The 12,588-nt window shown below is 36.4% G+C and overlaps 2 protein-coding genes across 5 annotated transcripts in view; both read left to right on the top strand.

The window, feature by feature from the left end:
- Nucleotides 1–7,875, top strand: part of LOC146872880 (uncharacterized) — a 56,051-nt gene extending 48,176 nt beyond the window's left edge. For 2 of the 4 annotated variants that reach the window (XM_085658209.1, XM_085658210.1), the window contains exons 2-10: nucleotides 1,142–1,448; nucleotides 2,147–3,113; nucleotides 3,208–3,850; nucleotides 3,923–4,094; nucleotides 4,165–4,323; nucleotides 4,396–5,678; nucleotides 5,759–6,145; nucleotides 6,235–6,363; nucleotides 7,043–7,874. In XM_085658209.1, the coding sequence (XP_085514335.1) occupies nucleotides 1,197–1,448; nucleotides 2,147–3,113; nucleotides 3,208–3,850; nucleotides 3,923–4,094; nucleotides 4,165–4,323; nucleotides 4,396–5,678; nucleotides 5,759–6,145; nucleotides 6,235–6,363; nucleotides 7,043–7,229 (4,179 nt within the window). In that variant the 5' untranslated portion in view covers nucleotides 1,142–1,196 and the 3' untranslated portion in view covers nucleotides 7,230–7,874. Of the gene's footprint in view, nucleotides 1–1,141; nucleotides 1,449–2,146; nucleotides 3,114–3,207; nucleotides 3,851–3,922; nucleotides 4,095–4,164; nucleotides 4,324–4,395; nucleotides 5,679–5,758; nucleotides 6,146–6,234; nucleotides 6,364–6,706 lie in introns of all 4 variants that reach the window. The other 2 variants (XM_085658211.1, XM_085658212.1) reach the window with 2 other exon arrangements.
- A 445-nt stretch (nucleotides 7,876–8,320) lies between these two features.
- Nucleotides 8,321–12,214, top strand: LOC118440471 (mutS protein homolog 5-like). Its single transcript, XM_085658213.1, has 13 exons — nucleotides 8,321–8,464; nucleotides 8,587–8,749; nucleotides 8,812–9,341; nucleotides 9,485–9,655; nucleotides 9,776–9,980; nucleotides 10,051–10,252; nucleotides 10,328–10,564; nucleotides 10,653–10,791; nucleotides 11,021–11,384; nucleotides 11,441–11,653; nucleotides 11,723–11,866; nucleotides 11,941–12,005; nucleotides 12,069–12,214. Exons 1-13 carry the CDS (start codon nucleotides 8,376–8,378, stop codon nucleotides 12,175–12,177), a joined length of 2,631 nt encoding a protein of 876 aa, XP_085514339.1. The 5' UTR covers nucleotides 8,321–8,375; the 3' UTR covers nucleotides 12,178–12,214.
- Nucleotides 12,215–12,588: the final 374 nt, after the last annotated feature.

The raw sequence follows: 12,588 nt of genomic DNA on the forward strand, positions 1-12,588 counted from the left end.
AAGTGAAACGTTCCTTTGCCAAGCGCCGAGGAATCTGATCCTAAAGGGACGAACAGCCGAAGGAAGAACGGAAGAAAGAAAGAGACGAGACTACTCTAGTAACGAGCTTAGGGTATAAAGTTACCTCGTGATTCCAACCATAAGACGACTATTTTCTACAATGACACTTCGATAAACCTACCTACGTGGATAACATAAATACATACCTGTATACATAGATGCATGCATACGATCGATCGTACATTACATTTTGTTTAAATTTAATTCCTCTAGCAAAGAAAATAAACTCGTACAAAATGAGTCACGCTTTATATATGAGAAATATACCATCTGGCTATAGCCGACTATCGTTTTTGAATATTTCTATAATCCAACAGGTTTCTAAGAATATACCGACACACGACATAATTTGCTTCCAACGCATCCTATCCTTGAATAACGATCCTGCTTGATAATTCTCCATAAATCAAGATCAAGATGGAACCTGTTTGTGTCATTATTTAACGCATCTGCCTCGATACCGCTCGAATCTAGCGATATGTCAAAGAGAAATCCAGTTTTCCCCTATAGCCAAAGGTTTCATTAAGAAGCGGCAGCATTTCCTCGGATTTTTCTTCCGCACTTTGCGATCTGCTGTTAGTCACTGGCTAGCGGTACTACCGGTCGCGATCGACGGGTCGCGTGTGCAGGTTGGGCAGGTGCATCGGTACCGGTGAATGGAAGAGATTACTTTAGAGAGAAGACTCATCTTGATCGGTACTCTCTCTCTCTCACTCTCTCTCTTTTTCTCTCTCTCTCTTTTTCTCTCTCTCTCTTTATCTATCTATCTATCTACTTATCTATCTATCTATCTCTCTCTTTTCGCTCGGTCGACGTCTATCCAACGTAAAGTTAAGTCGCTTCTAACTGTAAGATAACCGACCAACCGGTCCGGATTGCGTAGACATCGTGAGCTCTTTCCTGTCTCCTTTTTTTTTTTCTTTCTCACACCGGACGTGCTCTTTCACCTCTCGCGACGATTTTCAATGAACTTTATTACACAGAGATTCAAGCTTAAACGTACAAGCGTAAAATGTTGTTGATCTTGGATAGTTTATCAGAGAATCTTATCAGAGAATCTTTCGAAACTTCCCTGTTGCAGATGGAAGATGGATAACGAATGATATTCATCGTCAGAGAGACGACTAGTCCGGAAAATGGGTAACAACGGTAGTTCCCATCAACAGTGTCCCTCGAACGGGCTATCTCAAGATATGGCACGTGGATGGACTCAAACCTTCCCTCGGGAACTGTCGAAACACCATTCGCAGCCGCCTGGACATAAGGTCCTTCCAGAGCCACCCAATCAAAGGCTCCGTGCAACCAATAATGGTAGTATTATTCACAACGGCGGGACCATAAGTGGACGCAGACCTTCGGCGCAGACGTTGCCACACGATCTTAATAAGGTAACCAACTGTGTCTGCATCTGTGTGTGCGCGTCTGTATCTTTCTCTCTCTTCTTTAAGATGTTCTCAAAGTTTCAGCATAGTCTTTAAATCTTTTACCGTGGCTAAGAAGAAACTTAAATTAGCGATAAAAGAATGATTAATCTTTAAAATGATCAATCGAAAAGATGATTGGTCATATAACTTTAAACGTTTTGTCTACGAGCATTTACAAGGCTTCGACCTTGAAGTATCCCGGTGTGACCTTAATAAGGTAAAAGCTGACCGATTCATTTCTCCAACGAATCATACGAGTATCGTAACCGTATAAAGAAATCTTGTCCTTTTTTTTTTCGATACTTCGCCGTGAACTACATACTACAAAAATGCTAATATCCCTTCGTCGTTTTTGCATCGTTTCAAAGATATGGGATTCGGAGAAGGTTGGCAACGAGCCAGGCGTTACATCGATAACCCGGTTAAGCGTTCGTTTTAGAAAGCCTTTTTTTACCGGAAACACTTGGAATGTATTACGTGACCTTCGGTGTACTCCGTTATTTCATTATTATACAAAGTCTCGTTAAGTTTTCTATAAATTTGCCTCGTTACGTGAAAGTTGAGCCAAACGAATATTCCTTTTCATTCAATGTAAATTAACATACGATTCAATTAGAACGATGTTCAGTTGTGACATTGTCTCACAAGTATTGTTATTTTAGCAAGGAGTCTTTCGTAGCAGAAGTACATCGGCGTCGAACATTGGTGTATCTAGATCACGGAAGTCCGATCATCACTGTTGTCATTATCAAAGCGATTCTCATTGCATGGATAATGAAATGCAGGAATTGAAAAGATTTGGTAGCGAGCCAGACCTAAGATATTCGCCAACGGAACGTTGCAATACGACTAGTAGACAACACCACGGTTTAGAACGTCGTCATTGTACTGGTTATTATCCTGAAAGGGATTCCAGAGAACGGGAGAGTCGATACAAAGGCAAGAAAAAGTACAAAGCACCGGCACCACCTGGCAATGTAATGGCTGACGGTTCGTCACCTGACTCTTATAAGTGGGAACTTGGTCAGGATAATAGTCGTTGTAGACACGAGGAAGAAGTCCAGCCGCCACCTAGGAGGTCACGGCTTTTTAAGACTAGAGCGGAAACGAAGAGGGCACAGATCAGTTGGATGCCCAACTTGTCCACGCAATCCCACCAGGAACGTAACGAGGCAACACTCGAGAACGAAAGAAGGTGGAGGAACGAACGTTCTTCCATTAGCGAGAATAAGAGGCCATCCTGGCGGGAACAGGATCAACAGCAGCAGCCACAACAGTCGCAATCGCAGCAACAACAACAGCAACAGCAACAGCAACAACAACAGGATCGATGGTGCAGAGACGAGTTGAGACGTTCGAAAAGATTCGATGGCAAAAACACACTTCAAAGGAGTATGAGCAGCCCCGAGTTCCAGGCGGAACTGATGCAGGTAGCTAGGAAAGTGAGGAATAAGCTGAACTGTGGTAGGAAATCGGCCAGTCCCCTTGATTCCTCTAACGTTGCGTCCTTAGAACGTAAGAATGTGGAGCCTTCGAAGAGCACGAAAGAAAAGTTGATCAACGAGGAACATAAAAAGACGGAAAAGAAAAACTCCAAGACGACAACCGTCGAGGAACGAACTGTCGAAGGTATAGTCGAGTTATCTCTTTAATCCTTATTTCTAAATGAAATTTATATCTTTCTCTAGAGGATCGTTGAGAATGGTAATTTTCATCCTTTCAGATAGAATCGTTTCGCGCATGAACGAGGAGAGGAGACTTATAGTGGAAAGATGTAGCAGAATGGAAAACAAGATGACCTCGTACGAGGAACGTAGGAATGATGTAGGAAGGAGCAAGGATTGCTCAAAGGAACGAGAAGATAATGGAGTAGTTAATAAGAAGAGGAACGTTGAGAGGTCGACAAATTTTGAAGATGAAGCTACGAATCAAGGCAAAAAGCCATTGAAGGAGAGGCTCGATACGCTTGGACATTCCATCGAAGATAGATTTTCGGACAAACAAAGGAGAGATTTTGAGGATTATCTGAGATCAAATGATCCAGCGAAAAATCAAAAATTTGAGGATGTCGTCGATACTGGAAGAAGCAGATCGGAAAGTCCAATAAGACATCGCAGTAGAGATAAATTCAATGATCGAGGACAAGGATCTGGTAGGGAAAGTACGCCGGAACCACAGGAACATAAAGGAAGGGACAAAGAAAATTCAGATCTCAAGTGGTGTAAAAGAGAGACAAAAATGAATGATACTAAGAACATTGAAAAGAGATGGTCGGATGGTGAGATGTTGATAGAAAAGAAGGATCCAAACGCCAAAGAACTCACGAAAATTTCAGAAACGAAAGAACCAGTCGAGAACTGGCACATGTAAGACTACTGCTATGATCCTTTTTTAATTTTCTGAAGTATCAGATATAAAATACAAATTTTTCTTCACAGATTACCGCGTACAGAAAAGTCAACGCCAAAGACCTTCTATTTTGGCATGGATGAGGCCTTATCCAAAGAATCACGAAATAGCGTAGACCAACAAATCCACCACATCCAGTCGAGATTACAGGTTAGAGAAATCAACAGATCGAACGAATACACCATGGACGACGGTGACGAAGTAAGTTCTAACGAGTACATTGACAAATTAAACGATTGTACGATTCGATAACGACGAATTGTAATTTCAGATAAAAAGTGGACCAGAGGATATCTCGTTGAAACTTCGACCTACGCTTCCGAAAAAACAATTAGAAATACCAAGATTTTCTCCCTCGGCAGCATGGAGATTATTATCAGCGTTGGAAGCACCTGGACCAACGATGAGTACAGCTAGTGAAGAAATTCCAGTAAGTTAACGTAAAACTAATTTATATGAAAAAAAAAAAATGATAAAACTACAAACTATATATATATTGTAGGTCATGTTCGAAGAAAGGATCGAACGTTTATCGAGGCCACCTCCACCATTGATAGCTTTGGGACCTCGAAGTTCGCACGACAAATCAGGAGATTCAGGTATTTCCGGAGACGCTGGAGCTGGTAACGACGATTCTCTAGACGTTAGTACGATGAACAGAATAAAGACACCGGCAACGAGACCCACGTGGACTCCTCAACAAGATCTAGGCGAAGAATCAAGCAGCGATGCTGGCGTAGATTCCCCACCTCCAATTCCAGCACCATTAAAATTTACACCGAAAGCTCACGTCTTTTCTCTCTCTTTGCCACGTGATGACAACAGGATGTATCTTTATAATCCTGAAGCAAAGGGTAAGGAAGGATCAGCGTTCAATTCCCTGCAAAAGTTAAAGAGATCGATGTCAGGAGCATTCGGTCTCGGTCCGTTGGATCTCGAAAGGAAACGTGCCAGCGACGTACTCGATGACAATTGGCTATTGTCCAGTAGTGCACCAACCTCATTGCAACTCAATCAAATTACGGACGTGACTCGATCTTCGCCTTCTGGATGGAAACAAGACTTTGATGATGAGGACGTTGATGGCGATGACGACGACGACGACCAAGAAGATTCTGAGGACAGAAACGACTTCCCTGTAATCATGAAACCTCCATCATTTTCTTATTTAGCTTCCGGTGGTCATGTCATGTATTTACCAGAAGCCAATGGTACGGTATACCAACCACAGAATTTGAATTATAAGAACAACGGTCCTATAAAGAAACAAAATTTTGTTAATACCGCATCGAAGTATAAAAAGAATGTCGTGGACGATCTAAAAAAGTCTTCTATGATAGAGGAAAAATCGCGAAAATCAAAAAACTTGAGATCCTTCGGAGAGAGGTCTTCCTTCGCTGAGAGAGGTATTAATTCGCATAATAGATTCTCGAACTTTTCAAAATCCTGCGAAAATATATCCGAGATGAAACAAAGAAGTACATCGCCTACCGTCGAGCAATCACAGAATGTGCAAGACAATAAAGAATCATCTTCTGAAATCAAAGCACCAGCTAAACATAATTCGAAAGGTAAACGATTTACGTTTCAATCAACCGTTAGGCAAATCGAGAGACGCAGATTGGCTGAGAAATTGTCTCGCGAGGCTGAGGCTAAAGAACGTCAGAGAAAAGGAGAGCTCGAAGCTATGAGGAAAGTCGAGGAAGAGTTTCAACGGAAACGGGCAAGAGAGAAAGCGAATATTAGACAACAACTTCGATTGTATAATATGGATGAACAACTTAGGTAGAGATTTTATAACGTAATATTTATACCTATATACCAGTTTGACATTTGATATTAATATCTAACGCTTTGATCGATAGTAGTTTGCCTTCTGCTTGGGATACGTCACAATTGTCTCGAGCTGATCCCGATGGTGCACCGTCATCATCAGCCTCGTCACCAACATCTGCTCCGCTTGGAACCCTAACGGCAAATCGTAAGAATAGCGTTAGCAGCGACGAGCATCATAGGAAAAGAGGCGCTAGTTCTGAATCGAAACAACAACAGAAAAGAGAGTACAAAGATTATCGACCGAAATATTACGCTTGGACGCCGGAAAATTCATCTCATTTAGAGTATAAACAGACCACTGTACATCCAAAAGTCATTTGCAATATTCCAAAGAGTTCAGCGGTCTTTGTCGATGCAAATGTCCACGGTGGCAAAGCTACGAATCTAAATTCAACGCCTAGGTCTGATAATTACAGGTAACAGGTGTTGAAGTGATTGGCATCGATTGACTTAATATATAATATAAAATGTACTTAACAAATGTTGAATCGTGTTCTACAAATAGAAAGGATTTCGCTCATGGTGCCGTTGCAGCGAGGTCATCCTTAGCCAGCAGCAATAGTGAATTATCGCAACCAAATACCAGGCCACATTCTAGACAAACAGGAAGCAAAGGCAAACCTCTACGTTCTAGGTATGTTGGTTCGAACCAATCCTCTGCCTTTTCTCCATGCTTAAATACCGGCCAGCCAGTATCGATAATATTTAATCAAATAAGCAAATAAGTAGAATGTTGGAATGGATCTAGGAAGAATATTCATTGAATGTACGATTCAATTTCTAAATTTTATTAGCGAACGATTACGTTAAATATTAAAGACAATATGTTTAGCAGCATGTTGCATGATCTCTTCTTACACTCATATAACATTTTTTTTTCATTGAAAAGTACATAGCCCTGTTATGTTATATACGTATAAAACGTTCACTACGAGAGCTATTACTAATGTTTGGCTTTTGATTTTTATTCCATGCAGGTTTTAAAATGAACGTAAAGTAAGTAGTTTTAACACTTCTAGTCATCTAACAACGCTTTGATTAAAACAAAACAATCGGGCATCGGGCTGTACGTGCTTCTCTACATAATTTACGTATTGGGCTAGAAAGAAAGGTGCCTATATATAATAATAATACATAGATGGATCATAATTCGTTGAGACATTAATTAATTAATTATGATGTGGCTTACACGATTAAACGAAATTATGATACTTTCTCGAAGGGAGAGGTAGATATAAAATACAAAGAAAATATAAATGATGCATGTATAAGAATCAAGACAAAAATGAAAAGAATGAGAAAACGTTGAATAGGTCGGCTAGCCCAGAACGAAGCGAGGAAGCCGCCAGTTCGGAGGATGAAAGCCCAGTGGAACCAATCAAGCAAGAACGGAATCCCATTAATGGCTTTATATTAAACGGAGTTCAACCTTTTGTGAGGGAGAAGAGTTATCGACCCATTTCCTTTAATCCTCAACCACCCCAGCCCATTCCAAGTTAAATGTTTATTTTATAGTTGTGCAAACTTCTTCATAAAATTAAAAATAGGTACGAATCTATTCGATATTTTTTCTTTTTTTTTTTTTTTTTTTTTTTTTTTTTTTGAAATATTTACAATAAGAATCTATAATAAGAGAGAGAGAAAGAGAAAGAGAGAGAGAGAAATTAACAAAAAAAAAAAACAAAAAAAAATGTAGGGTACGATATAATCGGAAATTAAAATTTATTATAGAGAGATGCTATTTTATATATAAAAAAAAATTTTTTTTTTTATACATAAACAATATTCAATCTGTACGTGTAACTAATGTCAAATAATGATTTATCATGTAACAAATAACATGATCTAACTCCTAACCAAATGTGTTCCATGTAATTCTTGATACATTCGTTTAGTATTTAAATTTAAGATATGATAATTTGTATAAGTACAACAACGAATCAAAGATTATTAGCATATGGTAAATGCGCTATTGCATTATAAATTAATGCAGTTTAACGAAACTGTGTGCCGAATAATAGTTGCATCGAATACACTATTCCAAGTGGTTTAGGGTCCATATTTTGTAATTATGTACAGGTAATATGTGCTACAAAAATTATGCTAATGAATTGTACTCGATTAAATAATTACGTTGTTACGATGATATCTTTTTTATTCATGTCAAACCTAAGTGTACAAACATTTAATTATTTATCGTAAATGATAAATATAATATGTCCATGAAAAAAAAAAAAATAAATAAATAACATTTTATAATTAGATTTATAAGAAATAGGAATAGAATACAATTTCAAATTCAATTTCCGCGCCATAATGTAGACAACACATCAGCAATACTAACAAGATCAAATTAAGTATTTATTATTTAAATTGTTAAATTTTTACCTTTTACATTAACCTTGATATTTAATTTTATTAATTTGGAAGCGGTAAATCATTAATTATATAAACATTAACACATATACAATTATATAAATATTATATAAATATAATAGATTATATTTTATTATAAATATTAAATTCACTCGAGTAGTAGACAGTACTTGTGTTTGTATAATCGAACGTAATTGACCGTGATCGAAGTAATTTTTCTATAAAAAAAAAAAAAAAAAGATAAGAAATAAAAAGAAAATCATTAAAACTATGGATAGTGAAAATTATACTGAAACTGCTTCTTCTTCAGCAAATAATATCATTAAAAAATTACAAGAAAATACTGGGAAAAATGTTATGTATGTACGAATGATCTTACTTTTCGAATTTACTTGTATCCCGAAATTTTTCAAACTCTTAATGCCATATTGTTCCTTTTTTCTTTAATTACGATAATTAAAATATTCGGATATAATTAAAGACAATCGGAATTCGAAGCAATGTTATTTGGAGAGAGCAGCGACGAGGAAGACCCCGAAAGGATAGACAATATAATGGAGACATCTTCTCCGGGAAATTTACCGACTGGACAGAGTAGCACGAGTAATGCAAAACGCATAGAAAATTTAGAAAATAGAGATGAGGCAAGTATCATACATTTTATAAATTATGATCATTTTTTTTCAATATTATATTATTTTGTTAGATCATTTTAACGTTGATGTGGTTGAACAATCGTTTGGGTGCAGCTTATTATAACATCGTAACGTCAGAATTATTTGTAATGGAGGACACTCACGATGATGTCGTTAATTTCAATATTACAAAAATGCTTTATAGACAATGTCAACCGCATTACATTGTCACGATACTTGGAATATTCGAGGATTTTCTTAATTGTTTAAAAAAGCTCGTAGTTGCGGATGCAATAGAGGATAATCAAAGTTCTAGCTCGAGCGATCGATCGATTCAAACAATATTTAAAGCCTTACCGAAAAAAGAAAATAACTATGATATTTGTTATCATCGAGTTCGATGCCTAAAACTCGATTCGGAACCAAAAGATGCTGAAAATTCTGAAAGAGTTACATTTTTAAATGCTTTGCTAGATTTTAAGTCTCATGCGATGATCCACGCTTTAGGATTACTCTTAAGATTTATCGATAAACATTGGAATACTATTGCTCTTGATCCTTCCGGCAAAGCATCTTTTATCTCCTTGAATTACATTACTTTGTAAATATCTTATTATAATTATTAAGTATCTTATTTTAATCTTATCTTATTTAATTTTCTCTTCAAAAATATTTTCTATTTTGTTTTTAACTTCTTTTTCTAATAATTCTCCTTTTGTTATTTTTCTTTTATCTAAAAAAAAGAGAAAACCTTGTAATGATCGATGACGACTCTTATAAAGCATTAAATATCGTCCAAACAAAATATCATCCAAGTTTCTTCAAATTCGGTAATGCATCTACGAAAATACAAAGCGGTAGCTTATTCGCACTCTTAAATTGTTGTCAATCGAGACCGGGTGTACAGTTTTTATGGTTTGTATTAATTTTTCAATTAATTAAAATATAATTAATTAATGAAATTAAAAACAAAACAAATATATATATATATATATACATATTCTTCTTGTAAGATATATTTATTAATTTTCATAGGAAAACAATTCGACGTCCAACAAGAGATATCGACATACTCAATCGAAGATATGACGTGATAGATTTCTTCTTGGATCCAACTAATCAAAGTGTCGTTGAAAATTTAACAACATGTTTGAAAGATATTTATCGTTTAACAAACGCAATACTTAGCCGTTATTTAGGTCCAAGAGCGAGAGCTTCCGATTGGCAGAGATTGCATAAAGTTTGTCTTGTTATCTCCGAACTTATTAATTAAGATCGTTAGTATTATAATTGAAATGTAACTTTTGCAGACTGTTACTAACATAATTTACATCGCCTATATTTGTGAGAATTATGACAATAAGATACAATTATTCAGAAAGATAGTAAATATTATTACGGATGAGATGCATTACGTGAAATATTTCATTGAACTTATAGTTGACTTTGAAACAAGCAGACGTGAAAATACATTTGTTGTTAGATCCGACGTTGATCCTCAATTAGACGAACGTAGGATAATTCTTTAATTAATGAATTTTATTTTCTTCTAAGTTCTACTTTAACTTCATAATTTTATTTTTGTAGTACGTAATCTAAAACATGCTTTACCTCAACTCTTAACAAAAATGGGCGAAAAAGATATGCAGGATAATCTTCCCACATCTGTTACAAGTTGCAACATGGTTTATCTACCAAATATCGGCTACGTATTGGCTATTAAACAATGGAATCGTACTCCACCAGAAACGGATGACATTCCTGGTTTAGAATTCAAATTTATAATAAATGGTGTGCATTATTATAAGAGTCCTTGCGCTAGAGGTTCGTGACAAGAAATTATATTCTAATTTATCGTCATTTTATTCGAATTGTTAAATGTATATTATTATGTCTAATTTATAATTTATAGAATTAGATAATAGTATAGGTGATATCATGTCGAAAATAACAAAACGACAAAGTGAAATTATGTTGAAATTGGTACGATATATAAATAAACACGCAAATTCTATATTAGGTGCTATACAGTTGTGTGCAGAATTAGACACGTGAGTAAATATTTTTTATAGAATTTATTGAATAAAAGAAAATAAATAAAGGTCGAATGACATCGGATAATCTTGACGTCAGATTTTAACATGACGTCTCTTACGTCAGACAAAAATTGCGTTATAAAAGCGAATAACGTTCACCATTCTCTGTCGATTAGATGATAGTCGTAGAAACGATTGCCGGGTGTATGGTCTATCATTAGAAAATTTCTTTCTCTTCCGGCAGATTGCTGTCCTTCTCACAAGTGGCACGGAATCATAATTACGTGAGACCAAATATGGTCAAGTCTCAAGTTATAGCCGTGAAACAAGGACGACATCCTTTACAAGAATTTCATACCACATATGTACCGAACGATATTTATTCTGGACAAGGGAAAAGCCTCGTCAAAATTATAACCGGTCCGAACGCTTGCGGAAAGAGTATATATCTTAAGCAGGTGGCACTTATAGTTTTCATGGCTCATATCGGTTGTTTCGTACCTGCTGAATCTGCGACAATTGGTGTTATGACTCATATATTAACGCAAATCGTTACTATAGATAGTATTTCATTAGATGCGAGTGCTTTTTTACAAACTCTTCGACAGGTAAATTTAAGAATAAATAAATCGAATAGATTCTGACAATAATATTTTATTAACAGATAAATATGGCATTGTATGCATCAACTCCAAATTCGCTTATAATAATGGATGAGTTTGGCAAAGGCACATCCGAGACAAATGGTCTGTCATTACTGGCTGCTGTTCTAGATAGCTTTGTCGAGAGAGCCATTTATTGTCCTCACGTATTCGCTGCAACTCACATTCATCGTGTAACAAAGCTGTTGCCTGAAAATCCGATGATAGAGGCCCAAGTACCATAATCATTTCCTGCTCGTTACTTTTGTCAGAGTATTATGTCAAATCGCGTTTATTGTTTCCAGACTTTTGAATTCATAACGAACAACGATGACGAGTCTCTAGCATTTCTTTATCGCTTGGTAGTTGGAAATACTACTTGCAGTTTTGCACACTCTGTAGCAAAAAGTGCTGGTCTCAGCGAACAACTTATAAAGCGCAGCTTAGAGGTATTTTTAATTTAAGCGAATTTTCATTGTATACAATGAACAATTTGTCCTTTTAATTTTTTTAACGAATATAGATTTTTAAGAACGTAAAACAGGGAACACTTCCTTCGCGTATACCCGAAGTTCAACGAAAAGAAACGTAAGTCTTATGTCACGCTAATCGCACGAGATCACATAATTTTTTATATTCATATAATTTCAGGGTAAAGCATATAATCGAAAGAGTAGTCGTTCCAGACGTTGACTTTGACTTAGAGGAATTAAAGTCGTGGGTGCGCCAAGCTATATTACCATCGTCGACAAAATTTTAATAAATAATATATATATAATAAACATTTTATACTTTTAAACACACATAAAAATATATTTAATCAAAAGTAAAATGATCTCTTTTTTGTTGATATATATATATATATATATATATATATCAACGCGTTTATACAAAACGCAAACCCGTTTTAGCAACTACGATAATCTAATGATCTCTCTGTTTCTCTCCCTCTTTCTCTCTCTCTCTCTCTCTCTCTCTCTCTCTCTCTCTCTCTCTCTCTCTCTCTCTCTCTCTCTCTCTCTCTCTCTCTCTCTCTCTCTTTCTCTGTCTCTCTTTCTCTCTCTCTCTCTCTCTCTCTCTCTCTCTCTCTCTCTCTCTCTCTCTCTCTCTCTCTCTCTCTCTCTCTCTCTCTCTCTCTCTCTCTCTCTCTCTCTCTCTCTCTCTCTCTCTC

Source organism: Vespa mandarinia, chromosome 7, assembly GCF_050613455.1.
Source record: "Vespa mandarinia isolate Hongniang chromosome 7, ASM5061345v1, whole genome shotgun sequence".
NCBI classification, from domain to species: domain Eukaryota; kingdom Metazoa; phylum Arthropoda; class Insecta; order Hymenoptera; family Vespidae; genus Vespa; species Vespa mandarinia.

Excerpts from the sequence above, each read along its gene's own strand:
- LOC118440471 (XM_085658213.1), top strand. The coding sequence starts at position 8,376 with ATGGATAGTGAAAATTATACTGAAACTGCTTCTTCTTCAGCAAATAAT. Across the intron at positions 10,792-11,020 it reads TTGTGTGCAGAATTAGACAC|ATTGCTGTCCTTCTCACAAG; the intron begins GTGAGTAAATAT and ends CTCTTCCGGCAG. Across the intron at positions 11,867-11,940 it reads TTATAAAGCGCAGCTTAGAG|ATTTTTAAGAACGTAAAACA; the intron begins GTATTTTTAATT and ends TAACGAATATAG.